At 39.4% G+C, this 13,973-nt stretch overlaps 1 protein-coding gene across 1 annotated transcript in view; it reads right to left on the reverse strand.

Moving 5' to 3' along the window:
- LOC131876728 (UDP-glucosyltransferase 29-like) overlaps positions 1–13,973 on the reverse strand; it is a 29,566-nt gene continuing 15,593 nt past the window's right edge. Inside the window, exon 2 of the mRNA XM_059222194.1 lies at positions 1–611. Within this exon, the coding sequence (XP_059078177.1) occupies positions 1–611 (611 nt within the window). The remainder of the gene's footprint in view (positions 612–13,973) is intronic.

Here is a 13,973-nt window from a genome sequence, read left to right on the forward strand (position 1 = left end):
TTAAGCCCCTGGTAACCCAGAGTAGAGCCACGCTTCTATCACCGAGCTCCACCCACCGTGGGTCACATAGCCTCCCACGGAACGATGCGAAACGATACTCACCTGAGGCACCCACCCACCAACCACTAGCCCCCGGTCACGTGTCCGGCCTTCGAAACCCTCGGGCAACAACGACAACGCGGAGGACGTCCCCTCAGGAGATCGCAAAAACCAGAGAAAGGGCAGCCCGATGTCCTCCAGTGCTAACGCCAATTCCGTTGTCTGCTCCGCAGATAGAAACGACTCTCTCCCTAACGATACAAACACCACCGACGAGGGCCGTTGTTTGTCCAACCATTCAACCAGGTAATCTCCGGACGTATTCTCCCTTGGCGCCCCGGCTTCGGGCAGCATTAATGGACCAGCTATAATCACTGGTTTTCCAGTGATATGAGTTAGGTATTGCAGATACTTGTCCTCCTCTTCAAAGCACGACTTTATCACTATTCCACACGACTGTTGACAACACGCCCACACACGGTTGGCGAATGCAATGAAGTTGCTCAACCCGAGGCGCGCTTCGAACAGCCTCCACGAGATGACAGGCAGGGGATAATTAGCATTGTTTTTAACTATCATACAACAGTACTTGCATTATCGAGAGAATGGTTAAGAAAAACTATGAACAATTCACATAGCAATTATTGCAGTCTTATTAACTTGACGAGCTGCCCCTGTTTTTACATTATGTTATGAAGGTGGTCCACCATATAGTCACTTTGCGTATCTACCGCGTCCTCTATCGCTAAAAATCCTCATGCAGGATGTAGGGAGCAACTACGAGCAACAGCATGGTAGAAAAGGACAATAATGAAGCAGTGTCAAAAATATTCCTGCTCATCATTAACTATCTAGGGTCAATTATCATTTATAGCATCGCTTACTTGATTATCACTGTCATCATTATTAATTTCTTTCATTGAACCCCAAAGTCGTGCCGGCCATTTTTTGGAGATTGTGATTGGAGTGTTCGATGGAGATGTAATCGGCAAATGAGTTCGCCACCTTCCAAAGTTGTCACGGGAGAATCAAAATTAGAAGTCATCATAACATCATCTTTATTAATGCTGGTTCTGTTGGTTTTTCTGTGTCTGGTTTTATTTGTTATCTGTTAGTCCCTGTTTTTGTCTTTTCGTTATGTTTGGTCTTGTTGTCTTCAAAATCTGATTCCCTTCAATGTCCTTAGAATAATATGATTTAAGCTGGGTGCAGAGGAAACATCAAAGATAAGGAGATTCCAGAGACAACATATGACAAGGTTTGATTAGACTTTCTAAACATCGGGCTTCCTTGGAGGCCAGGTGGGTATACCTTTGTGAATTAACTTCACACTTTCAAACAATAAACCCACAGCAAACCAGTCTAGAAAACCAGCGGATTTATTCACCTTGAAATCAACTGAAAACAAAGGATGGAAACTATATTTAACTTCAGCATTTTGATCAACAAAGCATGCAATAAACAACTTCGATTAATACCAGTGCCTTATCCAAGGTTACAGAGTCATCTAAACTCAAATAAAACTCCTGAAACAATACATCTTTATGCTTCCTGTCAGCTTGGTTTCCATTAATCCTTACATATGCCTGACACATACAAGAATTCAATCATTCCAAACTAAACTATGGTCTTCAAAATTCAAAGTTCCTCCTAAAGAATTTACTGGTATGAGTGATCCCGCGTATTTAATTTCCCTCCTAAAGAGAAAAGCTAACAAACACTTATACTGAGATTGCTTTGCAATTCCATTCAAACTGAACAACCCTGGATTATTCAGAATAAAGACAGTAAATAAATTTGTGAACAAACTTGAAGACAACACAAAGCTTTACTCAAAACCGATGGCCTGTATATTGATATTCATTTCAAGAAATATTACAATAAATTCTGATTCTCCATTAAACTTTGGAAAAACTCAGATAAATTTCTGCAGCGTTTTCTTACAAAATTTTTGTGATCATTCTTCCTCTAGTCCTGGTATCCATTTATAACAACATGGATACACAAAGCTTCGGACTTCTCGAGGAGAGTTTGTTACAATCATTTCAAAAATTGAAGAGATTACAATTTTTGCGTAAAAGCAGTTACACTCTTTTCAGCCTCTGCAGTTTGTTCAACTGGCTGTTCGGTTGCAACCTCTTCTATCTTTTCAAGGGCGCTCTCCAACTGCTCCAGATCATGGGTGGCATATTTAACTTCCCACTCACTATATGTCTCTTCTGTCGGCCATGAAAAATTAATCACATCATCTTTAATTTTAGTCAACCTTTCCCAAGAATTTCTCAGTTTGTTGACTTCTGATTTAAGAAAACCATAATGTGATTTAATTTTTTCTATTTCCTGTACTGTTACAACAAAGAAAGAGGTATCATCAAGATCAATGATTCCCTTAACCCTTGCTGACAACTTAACTTCTATCTCTTTAAGCCATATTTGCTTGTCCTTTAACTGATCCGAATTGGCAAAAATTCCTGGGAGCAACTCAAAAACTTGATCAGTGTATTCCTTCTTGCACAAATTAACCTTTCTATCCACATTATCTACATCTGCTGCCAATTGCATTAAAACTTTAGCGACATCAGAAGTGGATTTGATAATGGGATTGGCTCTTTCTTTATCACAGGATATACACATGAATTCTAGATTTAGCTCCCTAGGCCTCCATCTGTCAAAAATAGGTGACAAAATGACTTTATCTCTCCTCAGCTCATTCCATATCTCCATAATCTTTCCCACATTGTTGTAGAGTAATGAAGCATTTATTGTCTCTGCAAAACTAGAGATTGTGGCCCTTACTTTCTCCTCATATTTCCCTGCATATAAGACTTGAGCCTGCTTCAGGTTTTCTAGTTCTTGGGGAGTAATCTCAATCATTTGAGAACTGGAGGGTGCTAGAAATAGTGGAAATTCAATAATGGGGCTAGTAGGCGGAGCTCTTGCAGGAGAAGAAGAAATCATCAATGTTGAAGACTCACCTTGTTGGTGTTGTCCCATTAGTTGGCTCTGCAACTTGACAATGATGCTATCTTTGCCTCTTACCTCCTCCTTAGCACTGTTCTAGGCCTTTAAAACTGTTTCCAACTTAATTTGGAGGGCCTTTTTTTCTTTGGCTTTCTTTTCTGCCATTGCAATACTGAATTTTGCAGTTTCTAACACAGTACTTGCAGCCTCTACTACCCCTGTACTCTGCACTCTTTTTACCATCATTCCATCAAGATAACTTGACCCTGGGGTGTCCTTGCCTTTCTTTCTCTCATTTCTCTTGAGAGACCACATAACTAGTGCAGCATTATCCTTATTGAATGTAACCCCTTCCATGGGTTTAGTTTCTTTTCTTACTGCATCTAGCACTAGAGCATCAGCAATATCCCACTCTGGTAAGATAAGCACTACAGCTTGTGCTACTAGATCTCTTCCCTGCTCAGGAGTGATGGTTTTGAATTCTTCCATCATCTCCTGTTTTATTTCTTCCTCCACTGAGATTGGATCTTTATTAGGCTACTCAGCCTTTCTTGTCTCACATCTAGCATTATATCTATCTATATGTTGTTTCCAAATGAATTGCATGAATGCTTCTGATGTGACAAAGTTGTCATTAGCTAAAAAGGCACTACTTGCCTTCTTTATCTCAGGATTCCACTCCTTGCCTTTAAGTTCAGTAGAGGTGATATCCATTTCAGCATCAATGGGTTCTTCTGGCATCCCTTCCTCTACTTCATCATAGCTGTATGCAATTTCCCCTAAACTACCCAACTGCAAGAGGTGTTTAGCCGCTGCTTGTTCATTTCCTATATGGATAGGGGATTGGGATGGGGAATACAAAGGTGTATCTGATTTCACTTCCTTCCCCACCCTTTGCTTCTTTGGGCTATCTTGGATGTCAATGACATCTTGTATTTTCCTCTTTCCTTTGGATGTAGAGGGCTCCCCTGTTGTAGGCACTAGCACACTATAACCTGATTTCTTATGCAAGGTGTAATCACCAGGAGGAATTGCTTTGCTGGAAGCTGACCTGCTCAGGATCACTCTGTCCTTTTCAAGGTTGCTTTTAATCATAGCTTCCCTCTTCTCTTTTAGTGTTTGCATTACATCTTCAAAGAAAACAATCAGAAACTTTATTTTTTCTTCCAATGGGAAGAAGCTAGATAATAGGTCATAGCTAGCATCAAATTGATGCACAAAATCCAAGGCTTTCTTGTAAGCCACCCACTTTTCTTTCCTTAATTCCTGCTCATCTAAATCAAATTCATTTCTGATGAGGTCTTCAGGAAATTGGAATTGATGAGGCCTACCTCTGCATGCTACCTTTCTCCTGAACACACCATTGAAGAAGTCCTCTATATTAGCACACCTGGACACTGTAGTAGATAAATGGTAAGGTTTGAGGAAATCCTCAAAACAATTCCAGCCTCCCTTTGTTATTATGAATTGGTGGGCTATGGTAGCTGCAGGGAAAATAGTCCCTTTACCTCTGCCTGTCAACTCTGCCTCTTGTAGGCCACCAATTTGCCTAAGGATCTCTGCTATTCCCACTTTGAGAGGGACCTGGTAGGGTAACAAAAATGGAGTACCCCTGAAACCAAAAATTCTGAAAACTATGGAGACTGGATATAAATAAATGTCGCCCCAGTTATGAACAATCTTGATGTTCTCAGTGAATTCTTTTGGCCTTATGAATTCCAGAAGAACCTTGGGGACTCTTGGGTTATCAGAGCATAAGAGAGTTCTTATTTTGGATGCAAAATATTTGTCAAACTTAAAAAAACTAGCATCCTCTCTGTCCCATGACAACACAGTACTCCATAATTGTACTGGCATTTTTTCTCCTTCCTTTTCCTTAACTAGGTCTAGTCCACTAGCAAAATAATCACCACCTTTGAAGAGAAAAGGTGCATTAAGAGTGAATACCATCCAAAAGGTCTGTCCACCTTTCCATTCTTTATTCCTATCAAGCCTCCATGGATAGCATCGGCAATGAAAGAGGCATAATCAAAAGTGATAGCAAGAGAAGGATTCAAAACCTGGGCGATCATTAGCAAGTAATGATTTGGCATATCTGCTTCAGCATCCTTTCCTAGAACTTGACAAAGTGCCCAATACATTCCTTTAGCCCTCAAGGTAAACATACTTAATGAAAAAAGCTCTTGTGTGTTGGGTCCTACAACTGCTAATCCTCCTATTTTCACAAAAAGTTCTTTAAGAGGCCCATTCCTAAGATGACTTCTCTGTGCACCGTAAACTTGGGCTAATGATGTGAAATTTATGGGTTCCAGGAAGTTTGTGAACTCATTAAGCTCAAATGCTATCCTTAATTCTTCAGCATTAATTTCCACAAGGGTTTTCCCATTTACATCCCGGATGCATCTTGTGACTGGATCATAATTCAATGCCATTTAGGTTAGCAAGTTTGTATCCATGAATACCCCTGGGACTACTAATTTCCCAACATCTAGTTCCCAAATACTGTTTTGAGGAGTAGGAGAATTTCTCATTCCAAATCCGACTCTAAACAACCCCAACCCGGACAGTCCAACCTATGGGTCTCTCAGCCAATTACCTTTGTCATACAATCCTTCTCCTATCTTCAGACGGGGAGCCCTGGACACTAACTCTTTGGCCTTTGATGCCTGGTTAGTTGACAATGTCAACTGTTCTAAAAAATCATCACATACACTTCTTTCTAAATAATTAACCTTGTCGGAAAATTCCCTTTTAGGAGCCATTTGAAAATGCAAGAAAATGAATCACTCTTAAACAATCCTGCAACAAGAGAATTATCTTACTTAGAACACCACACAATAATTGCGACAAAATATGAGAGAACCTGATACTTGCTTGAAGGAATTTGCTCTACGACTGAACTGACTTGCTCTGTATCTGAAAAAGATAAGTCTGCGTCTGCTCTTCTGCAAAATCTTTTAAAAGATATCTTCACTTGGTAGTTAGGAAATCAAATATTTGTACACAGGGCCTTAACTATAACATTGATTCCGCATGCTTCGGTTGTCCCTTCAAAATCGAATTCATACGAGAATTCGTATTTTTCGCTCCAATGGGTCACAACCTTCCTGCAAGTGTTTCACTTTTACCATTTCGTTACTGATGGCTTTGTCTTTACTCTGGGTCCCACTTTTCTATTGGCTACATAATACCACGCGGCACCCAACCATTGGCCTTGAAAATCCCTTCGCATTCCACTTGATACTAGCCACATGTCTTTCTTTATACTGCGGTGGGCCCACACCTTCTTCTTAGACCATGTCATCATCATGACACGTGGACAACTCCCGTTAACTCTCGCTATTTCGCGGGCCTAAAGAGTGAGCATTTTACCCTTGCGAAATAGCACCGACCGTCGGATCATCTCTGAAGTTGATCGGCATTTAATCCTTTGGAAAGGCTCTTAGGAATGGTGGGCCCGCTGATTCGTCATGAAAACATGGCATCCTTGTCACTTTCAGAACTGATTTGTCACTCTGTCATTCGCCAAAAGGAAACTACGGAGGCCCCACTTTCGTCTCAACAGGTCTATCTCCACGTCATCATCATGACACGTGGACGGCTCCCGTTAACTCTCACTATTTCGCGGGCCTAAAGAGTGAGCATTTTACCCTTGCGAAATAGCGCCGACCGTCAGATCATCTTTGAAGTTGATCGGCATTTAATCCTTTGGAAAGGCTCTCAGGAATGGTGGGCCCGCTGACTCGTCACGAACACCTAGCATCCAGTCACCTATGGAGCTGATTTGTCATTTTCTCATTTGCCAGAAGGAAACCACAGGGACCCACATTTTCTTTTTAGACCGCGTGTCATCATGACACGTGGACGGTACTCGTTCATTCTCGCTATTTCGTGGGCCTAAGGAGTGAGTATTTTACCCTTGCGAAATAGCGCGGGCCGTTGGATCATCTCTCAAGTTGATCAGCATTTAATCCTCTGAGAAGGCTCTCATGAGAGGTGGGCCCACTGACTCATTATGGACACCTGGTGCCTTGTCACTTCCAGAGCTGACTTGTCACTCTGTCATTTGCCAGAAGGAAACCACGGGTTTTCAATAAATTGTTAACAGCTGTACCTGCCAGGTCATCTCCACTTGCGACCTAACTCATCTCTGGGGCCCACTTTGAACCTTTAATCCTAACCCGCTGACTGTGGTGACTTGTGCCATGTGCTACCTTTTAATACACCAGAAGAAAGCCACGGGGCTTCCAACCACTCTTGACAGCTACACCCTTTACTTCTTCCATCATGACACATGGACGGTTCTCGTTCATTCTTGCTATTTCGCGGGCATAAGAAGTGAGCATTTTACCCTTGTGAAATAGCGTGAGCCGTTGGATCATTTGCGAGATGTGCACTAGTTACTGGGCCCGACAACTTTAGAAGAAAAGCATACAAGGCATAAAATTTTCAAATAATCAACATAACCGCCTAGGCAAATAACAAGGGGGGACACTTCCTACGACCCCACGACCCATAACTTAAGTGAATAAAGTAACGGAAGATTAGAAACCAGAGGGTTTAACACAAAAAAGATAAGATCTAAAAATCAAAAACCCTTAAACCCCTAAGGTCTAGAACAGAGCTAAAGCATTTGGAAATACACCCTATTCGACGAAACAACATACCATAGCCAATTATGGGAAAAGAAAAACCCAATTTTAAACAGTGATAACAGTGGCTCTGACTGGAGATGGTTGATTGCGAGATCAACACAAGAAAACTCAGAAACTTTGGAGAAAGAGACCAAAACACAGACCAAAACCAGAAAAGCAGGAAAGAAAACAAAATATGTACAAACAAAGGACCTACCGTGCATGGACATTAAGAGAAATAATGCTTCAGGAATTGTCCATGCATTGGAAATTCCTGCATTTCATCATTCATATTCTTCAAAAAATATGAATCCTTACCATTCAGGTCACAAACCACAAAAGGGCCAATCCATAGTGATTCAAATTTTTTATGCTTTCCTTTATCTTGTCCTTTTGCATTCCACTGAAGAACCATGTCATCAATTTGAAACTTCCTTAATGATGTCCTTTTATCAAAAAGATATTTTGACTGCAACTGGATCTTCTGATTTTTCTTATGGGCAGAAGTCCTAAGCTCTTCCATTTCTACAATTTGGATCATTCTATTTTCCATTGGTTCAGATATTTCCATGTCCTCATCCTGCAAAAACTTATACACTGGAAGAAGGTTATTTACCGGTAATCTGGCTTGGGTACCATAAACCAACTCAAAAGGTGACATTCCAATGGATTTTTTAACTGTTATTCTATCTACCCACAGAGCTAACTTCAACTTTTGATCCCAAGATCTTTTATTTTCTTCTAAAATTTTCTTGATGATACTCAACAGGTTTTTATTGCTGGATTCTGCTTGTCCATTCCCCTGAGGGTGATAAGGTGATGAGTATGACATGAGTATACCGTGACTATTGCAAAAGCCTACAAATTCTTCTGATCTGAAACACATAGCATTATCCATTACCAATTTCGCAGGTGTTCCAAATCTAGTCACAATACTATCCATCAGGAAATCAATGACAATTTTACTAGTAGCTCTTTTTGTAGGGATGGCTTCTATCCATTTGGTAAAATAATCAGTGGCCACTATAATCCATCCATGACCTCTTCCTGACTTTTCAACAATTTCTCCAATAAAATCAATGCCCCATTGGACAAAAGGAGCTCCTACAGAGACTGGATTTAGAGGTAAGGCTCCTTCATATTTGAGCTTGGAAGAAAATCTTTGACATGGATCACATCTTTGAACATATGCATGGGTATCTTTAAATAAGGTAGACCAATAATACCTAGCCCGTATTATCTTACCAGCAGTAGTCTTAGCAGAATAGTGACCTCCACATACTCCATCATGTATTTCAATCAACACCTAGTTAGCTTGAAATTCATCCAAACACATTAGTAACTCTCCATCTTTTTTTTTCCAGAAAAGATCACCCTGAATGAGCACATACTTTTGGGACTTAAGCTTCAAAGTTCTCTTCTGATTGTGTGTCATTTCTTCTGGGAGTATGTTACCTTTCAATACTTGGATTATCTCTGTGTACCAAGGTTGTCTCTCAATACTAGTAACCAAAACATCTCTAGCCTCAACATTGTGTATTTCTACATTCATGAGATTTGACTCAGTCATGAGCTTAGCCAAACCTAACCCTCTCACCAATTTAGTGATCTTTATCTCCAAGTTGAACTCCTGAATTCTATTGATCCATCTACAACTCTTCCCAGTAACCTCAGATTGAGACAAAATATCTTAACTGCAGCATGTGGAACATAGGAAATGATATTTGCATTCACCAGATATGGCCTAAAAGCTTTAATAGCTTTAACTAAGGCATAAGCTTCTTTCTCCATGGTTTCATATTTTAGTTCTGCCACCTGCAAAGATTTACTATAGAAGGCTAAGGGATGTTCATATCCTTCATTATCCTTTTGTAATAATACTGCAGCCATCGTGTGATATGAGGCAAAAGAAAACAAAGAAAAAGGCTTACCATAATCCGGGGATTTCAACACTGGTGCCTCCTGGATTGCCTTCTTAATCTCATCAAAAGCTTTTGAAGCTTCTTGATCCCAATGAAATTTTGTGTCCTTCTTGAGCAACTTGACAATAGGCTTCACTATCTCAGCAAAGTTTGCAATGAATCTCCTGACAAAATTCACTTTGCCTAAAAAGGATTGGATACCTTTCACATTTTTAGATTCAGACACTCTATTGATTGCTTCAATTCTCTCAGGGTCTATTCTTACCCCTTCCTTGGAAACTATGTGTCCCAATAACTTTCCTTCAGTGACCCTAAAATGACATTTCTTGGGATTCAGTGATACACCAAATTCCAAGACTTTATCGAACACCTTCTCTAGATGTCCACAATGATCATCAGCTTTCTTTGAAAAACAGGTTAGATCATCTTGATAAACCACCGTAATGATATTTATGAATTCTTTAAAAGCCACATCCATAGCTCTCTGAAATGTAGCTCCTACATTTTTTAATCCAAATGGCATTCTCACATATACATAGGTTCCCCATGGAGTAGTGAAAGCTGTTTTAAACTGTTCAAACTCCTTTACCAACACTTGATTGTATCCTGAGAAACCATCCATCATGGATAAAAGATCACATCCTGTCACTCTTTGTAGCATTGCTTCCATATTTGGGGATGAGTAATTATCTTTTAGGGAAGCAACATTAAGATTCCTAAAATCAACACACAATCTGATGTCTCCATTCTTCTTCCTTACTGGGACCAAATTAGAGACCCATGAAGAATGTCTTATTGGTTTGATAATCCCCCCTTCTCTCAATTTAGTCAACTCTTGTTGCATTTTAGTTTCTAATAAGGGGTTGACAGGTCTCTGTTTCTGTCTGAAAGGCTTAGCATCTAGAAGTAAGGGAACTTCATGCTGAAAAAGATCTTGTCTATACGCCTTTAGGTCTTCATAGGACCAAGTAAAGACATGCTTATACCTTTTCAATAAATTGATAAGGTTAGTCCTAACATGAGGGGGTAATTTCTTTCCAATATATACCAACTTAGGGAATGATTCTGTCCCCAGGTTTACCTCCTCTAATTCTTCTAACTTGGTGGTAGATTGCTGGTGTAAATGACTATCATTATAACTAAACATACTCTCTAGCTCCACCAACCCTTTAGGTATCTCGTTGCTTTCCAACTGGACAACATCATTTCCAAACACTGTCTCTCTATTATCCACCACTTCCACCAATGCATTGCAATCAATCTTTTGTCCATCATAATCATCAACACATTGGATGAACCTAAGAATGTCTTCATCATCAGCAAAAACTTGCCAATTATACACATTATCAGGGATCGCAGGCCTAGATTTTATTTCCACAGTGGAAATACCGGTTAGCGTTGCATCATCATTTTTCAAAGCAGCATTAGCTAGGAAATCTGCCATAATATTTTTTGTTCGCTCTATCCAATTGATAGAAAATACATCAAAATGCTCAATAACATCCCAAACAGCATACTTATATTGTTTCAATCTATCATTCTTGGATGCATATCTAGATCTCACCTAAGAAACAACCAATTCTGAATCCCCCATTACTTTCAACAGTTGGATTCCATGCCTTTTTGCAATCTCAAGTCCTAATAATAGGGCTTCATACTCTACAGTATTATTTGTGCACTGGAATGTTAATAAAAATGAGTATTTGAAAGTTATACCTGACAGGGACACAAAAAGAACCCCTACTCCAGATCCTTCTTTGGAGCAAGCTCCATCAAAATACATCTGCCACAACCCATATTGCTGTGCTTGTAGCTCGACTACAATTGGGTCAATATTCTTCAATTGAGGTGATATTGGTTGAAGTCTGAAGTTATCTAAATCTACATCAATCATACAATTAAGCATACTAGGGTCCACATTTTCAATTACCTTAGGAGCTCGTGGCTCCCTGTATAGTTTGACCTGATTGCCACCAATAGGAATAGTAGCATAAGACAAGTCCAGTTGAACATTTTCCCCTACTGCTGCTGCCCACTGCCTAGAAAGTAACATACCATAGTGGGGTTTAGTATCACTAACAATAACATCCATTTTATAGGTGGCTTCAAGAAATGCTGCTATTTTTACTTCTACATCTTTCATGGTACCTATCACAGGCACTTCTGTGTTATCCATGGCATAGCATTTCCCATACACAATGGTTACTGATAACCCTAGTTCTTTCATAACACCATAGGGCATTACATTAGCAGTTGCTCCTGAATCTATCATGCAGTTTTTAATCAACCGGTTATTTACTAGCAAAGTAACATAGAAGGGATCTACCTGAGAAGGCTCCTGAGTGATCGTGGTTCCAACATAGACCTCTGGGGTTTGGAACTCTTGATCCTTTCCAACTTCATGCGAACCAGTGGGTAATACTGTGTCACTATCAGATATACTAGAGAATAAAGACAAAGCTGTATCCTTATGTTCTTTAATCTTTAGCAATTCTATTAATGGAACAGTGACTTTCATTTGAGTTAAAGCTTGCGCCATATCAAATGTAGAATTATTACATTTTTCAGTATTAACCTTAACCTTTTCTGTTTTGAATTGACTAGCCCTTTTCACTGTCTCTGCCCTTTGTATATCACCAGCATTTTTGTCATCTATGCCTTTAGATAAGTCTTTAACTTGTTCCTCTTTTTCTTAACTGGCTTTAGGAATAGCAGTAGCACTGCTTGATGCCCCCTTTTTTGTGACTTCTTTTACAAACATAGAACCTGACTCACCTTGATCAGTATCTCTCTTGGTGCTTCTCAAGTTATAGTTATGTTTTGCTTTGGCGATTGCAGCCTTAGTGAGATTTTTAACTTCTTCCTCACTAGGCCTCCTAAGATGAACTTCTTCATCTTCAATTGTTACCACATTCAATGTAGGATGCCAATCTAAGGCTAACTATCCTTGCACTAACCTTTCATTATCCAGCACATCACTGTATTCACTTTGCATAGATTTCTCATCACTTTCTATGATGGTTTCAAACATATTAATGTTAGGCTCTGCTTCTAGTCTCATAGATTCTTCCAGAGCTTGAGCCACTGCACACTGATGAGGAGAATGTGGTCCATCACAAGCAATACACCAAGGAGTATTTTCTATATTATTAACAGTTTTCCCTTTCAAAGGATCCGGTGTGTCTTGGTTTTGGGCAATTTTAGGTTTCTCAACTCGAGGTTTACCATCCTTCCAATTTGTATTGTATGGCATATCATGTAATCTAGGAGGTCTATCTTACCAATTATAATGGGGCTTATCATTTTTGTTAACCTTAGCAGTCAAACCTTTCATAGCAGTAACCAGTTTCTCTATTTTATCATCCTCTTTAGCAACTTTGTTAGGTTGCTGTTTGGTTTCATGCCATAGTCTACCATCTGTCCTTCTTCCTAATTTTTCAAACGCTTTTCTATTACTTTTTACATTTATGGCAATTCTAAAAGCATCCCTCAGGCTATGAGGATTTTTATCTCTCAAGATATAAGCCATTTTTGAATCAAATGCATTATAGTATATATTAAGACACATATTAACATCTAGCCTCATTACCTGATACAATCTGTGCATAGCTTTTTGGAATCTAGCATTGAAATCAGTGACTATTTCATTTTCAGATTTTTTAATGTTATTGAACTCATTCAGCATGAAACTCACATTAGTCTTATCACCATACTATTCTTGAAAGCAATTTTTAAAATCTTCCCATGGACCTATGCTAGTTACTAGAAGACCTCTGTACCAATCTCTTGCATCATCAATCAGGGATTGAACAAACAGTTTCATAATAACATCTTCATCTGCTATCTCATAATCATTTATCAAATCCCCAAAAGATTTCAGATGTTCCTCAGCACTAACTGCATTGTTCCCAGCAAACTTATGGAGTCTATCTCTTAGCTCAGTAGGAACATGATTTGGATACCCTGGGATCCCATCAAAAAACAATTGCCTATATTGTTCTAGATTGATTGGCCTTCTTTGAAAAGGGGAAATAGCACTATTATTTCCCATGATCATTTTAGCTTTTGAGATTGGAGATTGAGATATTTGGGTGTACTATTTATTTGAGGGTACTTGGCTTACTGAGGCAATATTAGCATGTACTGCAGGTTGAGTATTGACCTAAGGAAAAAAAATGTGTTGGGGATTAGGCTTGCTAAGATCTTCTGATGGGAATGTAATAGGGGGAGCCTTTAAGTAATTAATCTTTCTTTTAACTTCCTGATTCGCTGCTTCTAACTCAGCCTTTTCCAATTCCATTTGGAGGTCTTCCTTTTCCTTCCTCATCCTTTCCATCTCTCTCTTATGTGCTAGAATCCTATGAGAAATCCCTTCTGCAGTTTTAGATTCTACTTCATCATCTACCCATTTCTATTT

This window comes from Cryptomeria japonica, chromosome 6, assembly GCF_030272615.1.
Source record: "Cryptomeria japonica chromosome 6, Sugi_1.0, whole genome shotgun sequence".
Classification (NCBI taxonomy): domain Eukaryota; kingdom Viridiplantae; phylum Streptophyta; class Pinopsida; order Cupressales; family Cupressaceae; genus Cryptomeria; species Cryptomeria japonica.